Source organism: Trichosurus vulpecula, chromosome 4 (genome assembly GCF_011100635.1).
Source record: "Trichosurus vulpecula isolate mTriVul1 chromosome 4, mTriVul1.pri, whole genome shotgun sequence".
Lineage (NCBI taxonomy): Eukaryota > Metazoa > Chordata > Mammalia > Diprotodontia > Phalangeridae > Trichosurus > Trichosurus vulpecula.
Window position 1 is genome coordinate 113,219,303 of NC_050576.1, and position 14,784 is coordinate 113,234,086.

Below are 14,784 nucleotides of genomic sequence, written 5' to 3' on the forward strand. Positions count from 1 at the left end.
TACCTGAACTTACTTTGAACATACCCTTGTTATATGATGTGAAATATTGGTTTATGCTTAATTTCTGCCAAACTACTTTCCAGTTTTCCCTGTAGTTTTTGTCCCTAAGTGAGTTCTTGCCCCAATAGTTACAGGTTACAGATTACCGAGCTCATTTGCTTCTGGATATTATGTATCTAATCTATTTCATCAATCAATCTATTTCTTGCTCAGTACCAATTGTTTTGGTGATTACAGCTTTGTAGTATAGTTTGAGATCTGATACTTCTAGGCCTCCTTCCTGTTAAGAAAATTGATTCCCTTGATATTCTTGATCTTTTGATCCTCCAGATGAATTTCGTTACAAATTTTTCTAATTCTATAAAGTAATTTTTTGGTAGTTTGATCAGTATGGCCCTGAATATGTGAATTAATTTAGGTAGTATTGTGATTTTTATTTTGCTGGCTCAGGGCTACACATGAATAATTTATATTTTTCTGATTATTTAGATGTGTCTTTATTTGTGTGAAGAGTGTTTTACAATTGTATTCATGTAGTTGTGTATATCTTGGCAGGTAGGCTCCCAAGTATTTTATACTGTACTCATTCTAAATTCAGTTTCCCTTTCTATTTCTTCCTGTTGGGTTTTGTTGGTAATGTGTAGAAAGGCTGATAATATGTGTGGGTTTATTTTATATCCTGTAGCTTTGCTGAAGTTGTTAATTGTTTTGATTGTTTTTTTTTAGATTGACTCTCAAGGACTCTCTGAGTCAACCATTTTATCATCTACAATGACTGATAGTTTTTCCCCTTCATTGTCTGTATCTATTCTTTCAATGTCTTTCTTGTCTTATTGCTATAACTAGCATTTTTAGGACAATATTGAATAGTAATGGTGACAATGAATGTCTTTGCTTCAGCCAATTAATAAAAATTTATTAAATATCTACTATAGGTGGCATAGTAGGTAGAGTGCTGGGCCTGGAGCCAGGAAGACCCATCTTCCTGAGTTCAAATCTGGCCTTAGACACTTACTATCTGTGTGACCTGTCTGTCTCAGTTTCCTTATCTGTAAAATGAGCTGGAGAAGGAAATGGCAAACCACTCTAGTATCTTTGCCAAGAAAACCCCAAATGGGGTCATGAAGAGTCAGATACAACTGAAAGCAACTCAACAACAACAACATGTCAGGCACTGTGTTAAGCACTGTGGATACAGAGGGAGGCAAAAGATAGTTCCTGTCCTCTACGAGCTCACAATCTAATGGGGACGACAAATATTTGCAAAAATACAAAAAAAAATGTACAAATAAGCTATATACAAAATAAACAGGAAAAAATGATCTATTGAGACTTTTTCTTGGCTTTCCCAACCAGAATAAGGTTTGGCATTTTTTTAGTTTGTCATAGAAGAGATATGTTGGGAGAACTTTGCAAAAATGCTGACTCTAACTTTGCCATCGTGACTTTTCCCCAACTTACTCTTTTCTTACGTATCATTAGCATCTAGCTCAACTTTAACTGGGTGCTTAAGTGGTGCAAGCGCTTAATAAATGCTTCTTGACTTGGATTGAATTCTCTAAGCTTTTCTTCACGTGGAGATAAGAAATAGAGTTTTTTGCATTTTTATCGATAGCAAAACTCCAGAATTACTTTAACAAGTAAAGGGGGTTTTTGGTTAAGATATGCTACAGGAGAAGTCACAGAAGAGACAAGGTCTCTCATTTTTACTCCAGCAAAGATATAAAAATAGCACTAGATCAGATAATGATCAGGAAATTCAAAGAGAAGATACCATAAATGTCTTCATCCCTCCCAGAATAACACAAAGAAAGCTGGATGCTTACAGGGCCCTTTTAATGGGAAAGCCAGCATGAGCACAGTCTGTGTGTCTTCTAAGACTTGGACCAGAGATGATCTAGGGGTGTCTGAAGCCTACAGCACTCTATATTTGGGGGTGGGGTAGGAACAGCAATCTCAGATTGAGGAAAGTAAAAGGGAAGCCACAGGGTATTGGGCAAGTATATGGTACTTTGACTGTTCTGACTTTGGACCTGGGGTTAATAGAAGTGTTCTGATAGGGATTTTGACATATTAATCTAGAAGAATATAATTTGGTCCAGATTCTAAAGGACAATAATCAAAAAAGTGGGAAGGAAGGAGCTTATTAGTACCAGATCTTAAAATATACTACAAATAAATAAGCATTACAACTATCTAGTTTTGTTTGAAAAAAGAAAAAGTGATCAGTGGAACTGATAAAGTACACAGCATACAAAAACAAGTGAACGTAGTGATAGCATGTTAAATAAATCTAATCTCCCCCAACTACTAAGGTTAGGATTCATTTGACAAATTCAACTGGGGAAAATGGAAGGCAGTGTCAAAGAAATTAGGTTTAGACCAGCATCTCATACCATTTGCTAAAATAACCTCCTAATAAGTAGATAGTTGTTTTTTGTCATGATGTATAGGGGAAGAGTTCTTGACCAAGCAAGGGATAAAGAGATAAAGTAGGTAATCTTGGTGACATAATTAAAAAAGCCTTTTGCAAAATAAAATCAGTATTGCTAAAATTAGAAGAGAAACACAACTGGAAAAAATTTTTGTAACACGTTCCTCTGATAAAGGTATGATAGCCAAAATACATAAAGAACTGATTCAAACATTTAAAAAATAGATCCATTTCCAGAGTCAACAGATATGAACAGGTGGTTCTCAAGGAAAGAAAACCAAGCTATCCACAACCATATGGAAATATGCTGCAAATCACTATTGAAATGAAAACAACTTAATTTCCATTGTACACTAATCAGATTGGGTGAGATGACAGAAAAGGAAAATGACAGCTGTTGGAGATGCTGTGGGAGGATAAGCCCACTGATGCATTGTTGGTGGAGCTATGAATTGGTCCAGACATTCTGGTAAGCTATTTGGAACTATAGTCTAAAGTATCACTAAACTATGTATATTCTCTTGACCCAGCGATGTCTCTACTAGACACATATCCCAAAGAGATCAAATCTATAGGGAAAGGACATGTCTACAAAAATATTCATAGCAGTATTTTTGTTATAGCAAAAACCCACTGAAAATTAGGGGTGGTAGTGCCCACTGATTGGTGAATGGCTGAATAAATTAGAGTATATGAATGTAATGGAATATCATAGTGCTGTAAGAATTGATGGAAGGGAAATGATTCAGAGAAACCTGAGAAGAGTAGCATGAATTGATGTACAGTTAAATGAATAGAACCAGAATACAATTTATGCAATAAGTGAAACATTGTAAAGAAAAATACCTTTGAAAGACATAGGAACTCGGAACAATCTAATGATCGGTCCTGACTTTAGAGGACTAATGATGAAGCATTCTATTCTCCTTGTGACATCAATGGATTAGAAAGTGATAAACATTTTCAGACATGACTGCTGCTTGATTTATCTTGCTTAATTATGCTTACTCGTAACAAAGGAGAATTTTTTAATTGTGAGTCATTTTGAGGGAGAGTTGGGGCTACTACTAATGATGCCAAAAATAAAGGAGAAAAGAATGTTATTTATTTTTTCTCCTTTTTAAAAATTAATTCACTTTAATTTTCAACATTCACTTCCATAAGATTGAGTTTTAAATTTTCTCCCCCTTCCTACCCTACCCTCTCCCCAAGATGGCATGCAGTCTGTTGTAGGCTCTACATATACATTCATATTAAACTTATTTTCACATGTCATATTGTAAAGAAGAATTAGAACCAATGGGAGGAACCATGAGAAAGAAGAAACAAAACAACAGCAACGAAAAAGAGCAGAAATAGTGTCCTTTGATCTGCATTCAGACTCCATAGTTCTTTCTCTGGATTTGGATAGCAGTTCCCTTTTGCATTTCTCTTAGATCCTTGCATTGCTGAGAGGAGCTAAGTCTATCAAAGTTAATCATCACACAATGTTGTTATTACTGTGTACAATTCTCCTGGTTCTGCCCACTTCACTCAGTGTCAGTTTAATAAGTCTTTTCATGTTTTTCTGAAGTCTGCTTGCTCATCATTTCTTATAGCACAATAGTATTTCATTACATTCATATACTATAATTTGTTCAGCCACTGTCTAATTGATGGGCTTCCCCTCAATTTTCAATTCTTGGCCACCACAAAAAGAGCTGCTATAAATATTTTTGTATATGTGGGTCCTTTTCCCATTTTTTGATCTCTTTGGGAAACAGACCTAGAAGTGGTATTGCTGGGTCAAAGGGTATGCACAGTTTTGTAGTCCTTTGGGCATAGTTTCAAACTGCTCTCTAGAATGATTGGATCAGTGCACAACTCTACCAATAATGTATTAGTGTTCCAGTTTTCCTACATCTTCTCCAACATTTATAATTTTCCTGTTTTGTCATGTTAGCCAATCTGACAGGTATGATGTGGTACCTAAGACTTGTTTTGATTTGCATTTCTCTAGTTAGTAGTGATTTAGAACATGTTTTTCATAAAACTATAGATAGCTTTAATTTCTTTGTCTGAAAACCTCCTGTTCATATCCCTTGACCATTTATCAATTGGGGAATGACTTGTATTCTTATAAATTAAACTCAGTTCTCTATATATTTTAGAAAGGAAGCCTTTATCAGAGACCCTGGCTGTAAAATTTGTTTCCCAGATTTCTGCTTCACTTCTAATCTTGGTTGCACTGACTTTGTGCAAAAACTTATCAATTTAATGTAATCAAAATCATCTGTTTTGTATTTCATAATGTTCTCTATCTCTTTTTTGGTCATAAAATTTTCCCTTCTTTATAGATCTGAGAGGTAAACTATTCCTTTGTCTCCTAGTTTGCTTATAGTACCAGCCTTTATATGAAAATCGTGTACCCATTTTGATTTTATCTTGGTATACGGTCTAAGATTTTGGTCTATGCCTACTTTCTGATATACTGTTTTCATGTTTTCCCAGACGTTTTTGTTAAATAGTGAATTCTTATCCCAGAAGCTGGAGTCTTTGAGTTTATCCAACAGTAGATTACTATAGTCATTGGCTATTGGGTCTTGTGTACCTAAGCTATTCCACTGATCCACCACAGTATTTCTTAGCCAGTACCAAGTAGTTTTGATGATTGCTGCTTTATAATACAATTTAAGATCTAGTATGGCTAGGCCACCTTCCCTTGCATTTCCTTTCATTAATTCGCTTGATAAGGAAAAGAATGTTATTGAGGGAAGTTCAGAGGGAAACAAAATTAAGCAGGATGGTTTTAAAACTAATATATTGACTTTGTCACACATTTTAAAGAAAATACAAACTATATATCTAATGGAAAAAGTATGGGAGGTAACCATAGCAATTGGCCTTATGTATAAAGACCTGAAATAAGAATTTGGCTGTGATGATTTATATTTTAAAAAACTTTTTAATAGCAAAAAGAAGATTTCTGGAATTCTTTCCAAGACTGAACTTCCTTTGTGCATTTGAAATAGGAACGGTAAGGCACATTATCTATAATATGGATATAGTTTTGTCCTCTGACACCATTAATAAAGATGATTACAATATTTGAGATTTTCTAGCTCAGGTTATTCATAGAGCCAACAGTGATGATTCAGTAAGAGATGCTTGATAATGCTTTTAGGTTGGTGTGGGTTATTTTGTTGTGATTTTTGTAATGGGTGGAGTAGAGATGGAGGGTGGTATATTTCTGTTAGAGTATTATAGCCAGTAGAGAGGACCATCAGGTGTTTTTAATGAGCTTCTTTGCCTTGTAGGTGGACTAGCATTAGCCCAAGTACTCTTTTTTTATGTGAAGTACCTGGTCCTTTTTGGTGTTCCTGCCCTGGCAATGCAGCTGGATGGACTCCAACCCCCTGCCCTTCCGAGATGTGTGAGCACAATGTACAGCTTCGCTGGAATGTGGAGGTTAGTTATGTGTTTTCCTGAAGTGACTTGTGATTGTCTAATTGGAAAAGCCCTAGGATGACAATCTGGAAAATTTGGTTCTAACTCTGTCTCCACCAGTTAACTCCCTTTATGAGCTTGGGCAGGTTCCTTGCCCATTCTCTGCTTTATTTTATTCATCTTTCTAAAGGAAATGGATAATTTTCCTTGGTACATCTCCCTCTGTAACATATTATGAGGTTGTAGAGATAGGTGAGAGAATTCTTTGAAAAGGAAAAGGAGTTTTTATATATTCAATGGAGTCTTGCAAAACAAAGATTTCCAAGTGGATGGAAATACTTTTCTGGGTATCAGATATTGTCTTATCATCCTACATAGGTGATGAGACATTATCATAATGATTTATGCTTATGCATGGGAGAATGTAGTTAACCCCGCCCCCCCACCAATCACTCCCACACATATAACCTATAGACTCTATATTCCTACAGAGAGGCTCTTCGGGGTGTATGATAGAAATAATTTTTTTGCAGCATCTGTCACTGTGCATGAATTCCTCCCAGATGCATGGTCTCTCTGGAGTTTTTTTCCCCCAAAAAAGAATTCTCAACCACTAATAAAATATGATGCTTTCTTCATCTTGGTAGGGAAGTGGTGGGTTATGGGTAGAGAGTGTCGCATATATTGTTAGACTACTCCTTACATTGGTTTTGTCATAAGGAAGGGCTCTGTTTTGGTGGTAGTAGGGGGTGTAGGTAGTTATTGAAAAGTGAATTTGGTGTTTTTAAAAGAGTATCAATAATGTATTAGAAGAAATTTTCAATGGCATGTCATTTCTGATTGCCACTTGCTGTTTCTGGCTTGTCCACTGTTGTAGTTCTCTTAGAGTTTTTGGCCTGTCTATTCCATACTTGTCCCAATATTCCTTGCATAAAAGCTGAATATAGCTAATAATAGGTGTTAATTTTTCAGTCTAGATTTATATGAGATTTTTTTCTCTCATCAAGATCTCATTTCAGGGTTACGGTGTGGTATAGCGGAAAGATGGCTGGATTTGGAGTGAGGAGATTAGAGTTTGACTCTAATCCATGATGTCCTATGTGATTTTGAGCAAGTCAATTTCTCTCTGTGGATCTCAGATCCCTCTTATGTAAAAGGAGAGCTGATCAGGGGCTGCCCCAAGGCTATAAGCCAGTGGACCACATAGTTGTTTTTTTGTGGTACAGTTACATTTGAAACAGCAGACTTCACCCAGGGACTACAGATTCCGAAGGATTAGTTGGGGGAGGACATGGCAATTAGAGTGCATAGTGAGGAGGTCCTTCCTAGCCCCAAATCATGTGATACAATTACTTAATGTCATTCTGGGAAATTGGGGATTTCTTTGCTCTCTCCTTTGATGACTCATTATATTTCATAGTTTCAATTGTCATCTCATGCAATCACAGAATTTTTCCTCAATAGTATTTTATTTTTTCTGATAACTGTAAAAACAGGTTTCAACATTCACTGTTATAAAAGATTTTGAGTTCTAATATTTTTTCTTTTTCTCACCCTCCCTTCCTCCTTTTCCTCCTACCTCCTCAAGACAGCAAGCAATCTGATATAGGCTATATACATGTACAATCATATTAAACATATTTCCACATTAGTCATGTCGTGAAAGAAGAATCAGAACAAAAAGGAAAAACCCTGACAAAGGAAAAAAAGAGAAAATAGTATGCTTCAATCTCCATTCAGACTCCTTCCTTCTTTCTCTGGATGTGTATAGCATTTTCCATCATGAATCTTTTGGAAATGTCTTTGACAATCATAGAATTTGAGAATTGGAAGGAGGAGGCCCATTGTTTCTTCTAAACTCCAATTTTCACATATCATGTTGCTTGCTGGACATCTTTTTTTTTTGGATGTGCCATAAATATCTCAAACTTATTATATAATTTTCTTTCTTATGCTCTAGCTATTCTCCTCCCCAGTCCCTCTCCTCCAAATTGGTCTTCCAGAGACCATGCCTGAAAGGAGATAAGACACTCACCACTTGAGCCCATGTACTTATCTTCAACCTGACCATTTTCCTTCCCATTACTGTAGGCGGATCCTCCTCCCCACTTTTTAAAAAAAATTATTTTTTAAATTTCGTCATTTTTGTTTAAAATTTTAGTTTTCAGCATTGGTTTCCACAAGATTTTGAGTTACAAATTTTCTCCCCATTTCTACCCTCCCCCCATTCCAAGATGGTATATATTCTGATTGCCTCGTTACCCAGTCAGCCCTCCCTTCTGTCACACCACTCCCCGCTGCCCCATCTCCTTTCCCCTTACTTTCTTGTAGGCCAGGATAGATTTCTATACCCCATTACCTGTATATCTTGTTTCCCAGATGCATGCAAAACAACTTTTTTTGTGAGCATCTGCTTTTAAAACTTTGATTTCCAAATTCTCTCCCCTCTTCCCTTCCCACCCACACTCCCTAGGAAGGCAAGCAATTCAACATAGGTCACACGTATCATTAAGTAAAACAGTTCCACAATACTCATGTTGTGAAAGGCTAACTATATTTCCTTCCATCCTATCCTGTTTCCTTTTATTCAATTTTCTCCCTTCACCCTATCCCTTTTCAAAAGTGTTTGCTTTTGATTACCTCCTCTCCTTATCTGCCCTCCCTTCTATCATCCCCCCTTTTTATCCCCTTCCCCTTACTTTCCTGTGGGTAAGATACCAAATTGAGTGTGTATGCTATTCTCTCCTCAAGTCAAATCCAGTGAGAGCAAGATTCACTCAATCCCCCTCACCTGCCCCCTCTTACCTTTCAGCAGAATTGCTTTTTCTTGCCAGTTTTATGTGAGATAATTTACCCCATTCTATCTCGCTCCCTTTCTCCCTCTCTCAATATATTCCTCTCTCACCCCTTAATTTTATTTTATTTTTTTAGATATCATCCCTTCATATTCAACTCACCCTGTGCCCTCTGTCTCTCTGTCTCTGTCTCTCTTTCTCTCTGTCTCTCTCTCTCTGTCTCTCTCTCTCTCTTTATATATATATATATATATATATATATATACACATATATATGTATATATACATATGTATATGCATGTATATTCCCATCAACTACCCTAATACTGAGAAAGGTCTCATGAATTACACACATCATCTTTCCATGTAGGAATGTAGACAAAACAGTTCAACTTTAGTAAGTCCCTTATGAATTCCCTTTCTTGTTTATCTTTTCATGCTTCTCTTGATTCTTGTGTTTGAAAGTCAAATTTTCTATTCAGCTCTGGTCTGTTCACTGAGAAAACTTGAAAGTCCTCTATTTTATTGAAGGTCTATATTTTACCTTGGAGCATTATACTCAGTTTTGCTGGGTAGGTGATTCTTGGTTTTAATTCTAGCTCCTTTGACTTTCGAAATATATTCCAAGCCCTTAGATCCCTTAATGTAGAAGCTGCTACATCATGTGTTATCCTGATTGTGTTTTCACAATACTCAAATTGTTTCTTTATGGCTGCTTGCAGCATTCTCTGCTTGACCTGGGAACTCTGGAATTTGGCTACAATATTCCTAGGAGTTTTCTTTTTGGGATCTTTTTCAAGAGGTGATCGTTGAATTCTTTCATTTCTATTTTACCCTCTGGTTCTAGAATATGAGGGCAGTTTTCCTCGATAATTTCTTGAAAGGTGATGTCTAGGCTCTTTTTTTGATCATGGCTTTCAGGTAGTCCAAAAATTTTTAAATTATCTCTCCTGGATCTATTCTCCAGGTCAGTGGTTTTTCCAATGAGATATTTCACATTGTCTTCCATTTTTTCATTCCTTTGGTTCTGTTTTATAATATCTCGATTTCTCATAAAGTCACTAGTTTTCACTTGCTCCAATCTGATTTTTATGGTAGTATTTTCTTCAGTGGTCTTTTGGACCTCCTTTTCCATTTGGCTAATTCTGCCTTTCAAGTCATTCTTCTCCTCATTGGCTTTTTGGAGCTGTTTTGCCATTTGGGTTAGTCTATTCTTAAGGTGTTATTTTCTTCAGTATTTTTTTGGGTCTCCTTTAGCAAGTCATTGACTTGTTTTTCATGGTTTTTTCCCATCACTCTCATTTCTCTTCCAAATTTTTCCTCTACTTCTCTTACTTGCTTTTCCAAATCCTTTTTGAGCTCTTCCATGGCCTGAAACCAATTCATATTTTTCTTGGAGGCTTTTGTTGTAGGCTCTTTGACTTTGTTGACTTCTTCTGACTGTATATTTTGATCTTCTTTGTCACCAAAAAAGAAATCTAGAGTTTGAGTTTGAGTCTCTATTCATTTTTGCTGCCTGTTCATGTTCCCGGCCAACTACTTGACCCTTGAGCTTTTTGTCAGGGTATGACTGCTTGTAGAGTAGAAAGTACTTTGTCCCAAGCTTTAGGGTCCAAGCACTGCTGTTTTCAGGGCTACTTCTACTCCACCATTACCACAGGGTCTGTCACAGCAGCGCTCCTTCTCCTCTAAGAACTGCCAACCAGGACCGCAATCCAGATTGAAGCAGGGCACAGCAAGAGAACCTGCCTCTGTTCCCACAAAGTGCTCTTTGCACTACTGCTCTGATCCACTGCTAGATTTCTCCCACCATGTGAGCCAGGGACTCCGGAAGCAGCTTACTCTGGAGCTCTGGAAGCAGCCTCAGGATCTTCCTGCTGCTGCCACTGCCATTGCTGCACCACCTCTGCCACCCCCAGGGATGGGGCCAGACTGCTCTCACCTCTGTCCCGCAGTTTCCCACTAACCTGCTCTTTGGCATTTGTGGGTTGCGAAGTTGGGTAACTGCCAGAGCTCAATGATTCATGGCCCTAAGGCCTGTTGTGGCCGGCTGACTCCAGGTCTGGTCTGTCCTGGTGCGGCCCACGCTGGGCTGTCCTCTGTTCCCAACACTGTGCAATAGACTCTTCCCAGCGACCATCTAGGCTTTACTGGGCTGGAGACCTGTTTCCCTCTGCTATTTCGTGGGCTCCACAGCTCTAGAATTTGTTCAGAGTCATTTTTTACAGGTGTTTGGAGGCATTTGGGGGAGGGCTCAAGCAAGTCCCTGTTTTCCAGCCTCCATCTTGGCTCTGCCCCCCCCCACCTTTTCACCCTTTGCTCTAAGAAGTATAATCAAATCAACACTACCATTGCTGCTTCAAAAGGGTTTGTCATTGGACTCACCTATTTTTTTTCTTGACACAGTGATTTCCCAGACCAAAACACCTGGACCTGGCTACCATTCCCTTTCATGAGTTGTCTCCCCATATTTGAATATAAACCCCTCGGTGGTGGAGACTACCTCCTTTTTGTATTCGTGTCTCCATGAATTGGGCAGCTAGATGGTGCAGGGAACAGAGTACCATGTCACGAAGTCAGGAACACTCATCTTCCTGAGTTCAAATGTGGCCTCAGACACTTAATAGCTGTGTGATCCTGGGCAAGTCACTTAACCCTGTTTGCTTCAGTTTTCTTATCTGTAAAATGAACTGGAGAAGGAAATGGCAAACACTCCAGTACCTTTGTCAAGAAAGCCCCAAATGGGGTCACAAAGAATCAGACATGATTGAAAAATGAGTGAATACTCAATAAATTAGCACAGTATTTGGCACATAGTAAATGCTTAATAAATACTTTCTCATTCATTCAACACAGAACTGACTATATTTTTCACCAAATTCATTGATTCTCCAACATGCCCCTTTATTGAGGGCACTGTTGTCTCTCTAGTTCCCAGTTTTGAAACCTTTTAGTTATTTACTGACCCCTCTCCCTTTCCTGACATCCCCATATCCAGTCAGTTCTCACACCTTATTGATTCTGTCTCCCAGCATCTCTTATCCATCTATTTCCTTTTTTTCACCCACAATCCTCTTCTTAGGTTCAAGTCCTTGTCACTTCTAGCATGAACTAGCCTCTCAAGTGCTCTCTCTGCTTCCACTTTCTACCCTCTCCAACCCATCCTTCACACAGCTGCCAAATTGATATTCCTTAAACAGATTTGACCACATCACCTGCCTTCTCTAAAAATCTTTAGTAGTTCCCTATCATATCTAGGACAGAATGTAAACTCCACAGCCTGATATTTAACTCTGCAGTCCATGCCCTGCCCCCTAATTTTCCAGTCTTATTTCATATTACTCCCTTTCATGCATCCTTTGTCCATCACGGTCTGTCTTTCATCTCTGTGCCTTTGCTAGGTGGATTCACATGTCTGAAATCCACTCTCTCTTCATCTCCATCTCTTAGAATCTTTAAATTCCTTCAAAACATATTTTGAAGGTAAGTCCATCTACATGAGACTTTCCTGATCCCCTTCCAGTTTTTAGCATTCTCTCCTAGAAATTAAATTTTATTGCTTTTATAAACTTTTTATTTAATTAGTTAGTCAAACTAGCATTTATTAAATACCTCCTGTATGCCAGATGCTGTGCTAATCCCTGAGTATAAAAGAAGGGCAACTCCTGCCCACCCCTTCCCCACCCCCACCCCCCCAAAAAAACAGAAAACCCAGTCACTGCTGTTAAGGAGCTCACAGTCTTATGGGAGATTTGCTTATCTGAGTACACATTATGTACTGCCCAGTAGAATGTAAGCTTAATGAGGGCACACGCCTGTTTTATTTTTGTGATTGTATGATTATTACCAGCATTTGGCAGAGTACCATCTAAATAGTAGGTACTTTATAAACATTTGCTAAATTGAAGTTAACTGAGCTGAGTTGAATTGAATCAGGGATATCTTATATACTGTAGCAATAATATCGTAGATAGAGTGATGGGCCTGGAGTTGGGAAGACCTGAGTTTAACTCTGGCCTCAGATGCTTGCCAACTGTGTTGACTCTGTCTTTGTCTGCCTCAGTTTCCTAAATTGTAAAGTGAGAATAATAACAGCACCCACCTCCAGGGTTGTTGTGAGGAATAAATTAAATGTTTGTAAAGTGCTTAGCACAGTGCCTGGCATATAATAGGCACTTAATAAATTCTTGTCTTCTTCCTTCCTACCCTTTTAGCTTTCTTTAGCAACATATTATGACACTGCCATCCATTAATTTACTGCATCTCTTTTGAATTTATTCATAATTTAAATGCCTAACTTCTTGGATAAAATGAATTCCACATAATTACTAGCCACTTACAGTGTAAAATCCCTTTCCTTTGTCCTAATTCAATTTGTGTCTGAGTATTTCTTTGTTTTGGCTAGAAGTTTGAGGAATATTCACAAGGTGAAGAACATTTTTTTAACGTAGAAAGTGTAACGTTCTTGAGAGCATTGTTTGGAGGACCTGGTACAAAGACTATTGACTTTGCTGCTTATTGTTTTGTATCATTGGTTAGATTATTTCCCTTTCTGAGTGTCTTGGTTTTCACATATCTAAAATGAATAGATTATTCTAGAGGACCTATGAGTTCCAGCTCCAAAGCCTGTGTACCAGTATACTGGATGAATACTTCAGATGCTTGCCAACTGTGTTGACAATTTCCTAATGAAGTTGTGAGACCGCAAGGCAGCAACATGATTGTTCTCATTTTAAGGATGGAGAGCTTCTTCAGATAGCTTCTTCAGATTCCTGAAATAATGCTGGGATTCTTAACCTGGGATCTGTGAACTTTTTAAAAAATATATTTTTTGATGAGTGTATTTCAGTATAATTGGTTTCCTATGTAATTATGTTTTATTTTATGCCTTAAAAGACATTATTCTGAGGAGGGGTCCATAGGCTTCACCAGACTGTCAGGGTCATCCAGGATGCAAAAAGAAAATAGTAGAATGCAGTAATGGAATTTTCCAGTTGAAAAAAGCTTAGCAATCACCTGGTCATCCTTTATCAGACAAGATATGGAAGCTGATTGAGTACCAAACATGGTACCTAGCACAGTAGCTCAGTCTAGCCTCTTGGCTTCTGGTACTTTCTTGTGTGATCCTCCCAGATGTGGCTTGTTTTCTTGTTACGTGAAGCAATTCATCTCAAGTACATTGGATATTCAGGATACTCACTCATTTCCTCCCCTTGAACACCTTCAGTTGGATAATTATTTATGCCATAGAGATAGAAAGTACATCTGTCATCTTCATGATTAGAATTTTATCCAGCCTGCTCAGCACCACTGCTCGACTAAGAACAACTTTTCTCCCCAGATTTCTTTGAAATGTCATTTGTTTTTAAACTGTTGCATTAAAAGTGAATTAAGGTATATGCAGAAAAGTTTGAACAGGAAGGTAGAGCAATGATGAAGAAGAGTTACTTTGGGGAGAGGACGAGATGATGAAATGGCCCTCAGAAGGGTTGACGTTCTTTTCCGCACTGCTCTAACATATTCAAAGATGAACCAAAATGGTCTTGCCCTTTATCTGGGGTAAACTTTTCTCTTATTCCCTCTTCTCTTAACCCTATAAATGGCTTTCACTCCTCTTTTTCCATTTTGTATACTCTCACCCACACTGGGAGTGTGCCTCCCCATGTCTCCTTACTTTGAACCCCAAAGTTCAGAGCTCCACAGAGAGAGTATTGAATTACTAGGAGGTAGTGGTTGAACTTTTGAGATGAGAACTAACTCTCCTTGTGCCCTTTTGCCAATGAGGAAGTTGAGACTCAGAGAGGTTTAAAATAATTTGCCCAGTCTCAGAGCAAGTGTCAGACATAGTATTCAAACCAAGGTCTTTCCTCAGTCCAAGTTAATGCATTTTCCCCTGCACTCTGTTACTTCAATTCATTCATTCATAGGAGGAAAAAGAAGGATGGTTGGAAGGTAGAGGAAAGGATTTTAAAAAGACATTCAAAGATTGCTTAAAAATTTTCTTACTAGGTTTGACGATGAAGCGATACCAGAAACCAAAATTTCAGCTTTCCTTTTGTGGAAGAGAAGGAACTTTGCACATTTGGGCAATAGACTGGTTGATGGCAGCCACCTTTCAGATAGCTTTGG

At 37.9% G+C, this 14,784-nt stretch overlaps 1 protein-coding gene across 1 annotated transcript in view; it reads left to right on the forward strand.

Annotated features, from left to right (window-relative positions):
• The window catches only part of HHAT (hedgehog acyltransferase), a 551,233-nt gene that overhangs the window by 181,210 nt on the left and 355,239 nt on the right, over positions 1–14,784 (forward strand). Inside the window, exon 8 of the mRNA XM_036756444.1 lies at positions 5,731–5,881. Coding sequence (XP_036612339.1) covers positions 5,731–5,881 — 151 coding nt within the window. The remainder of the gene's footprint in view (positions 1–5,730; positions 5,882–14,784) is intronic.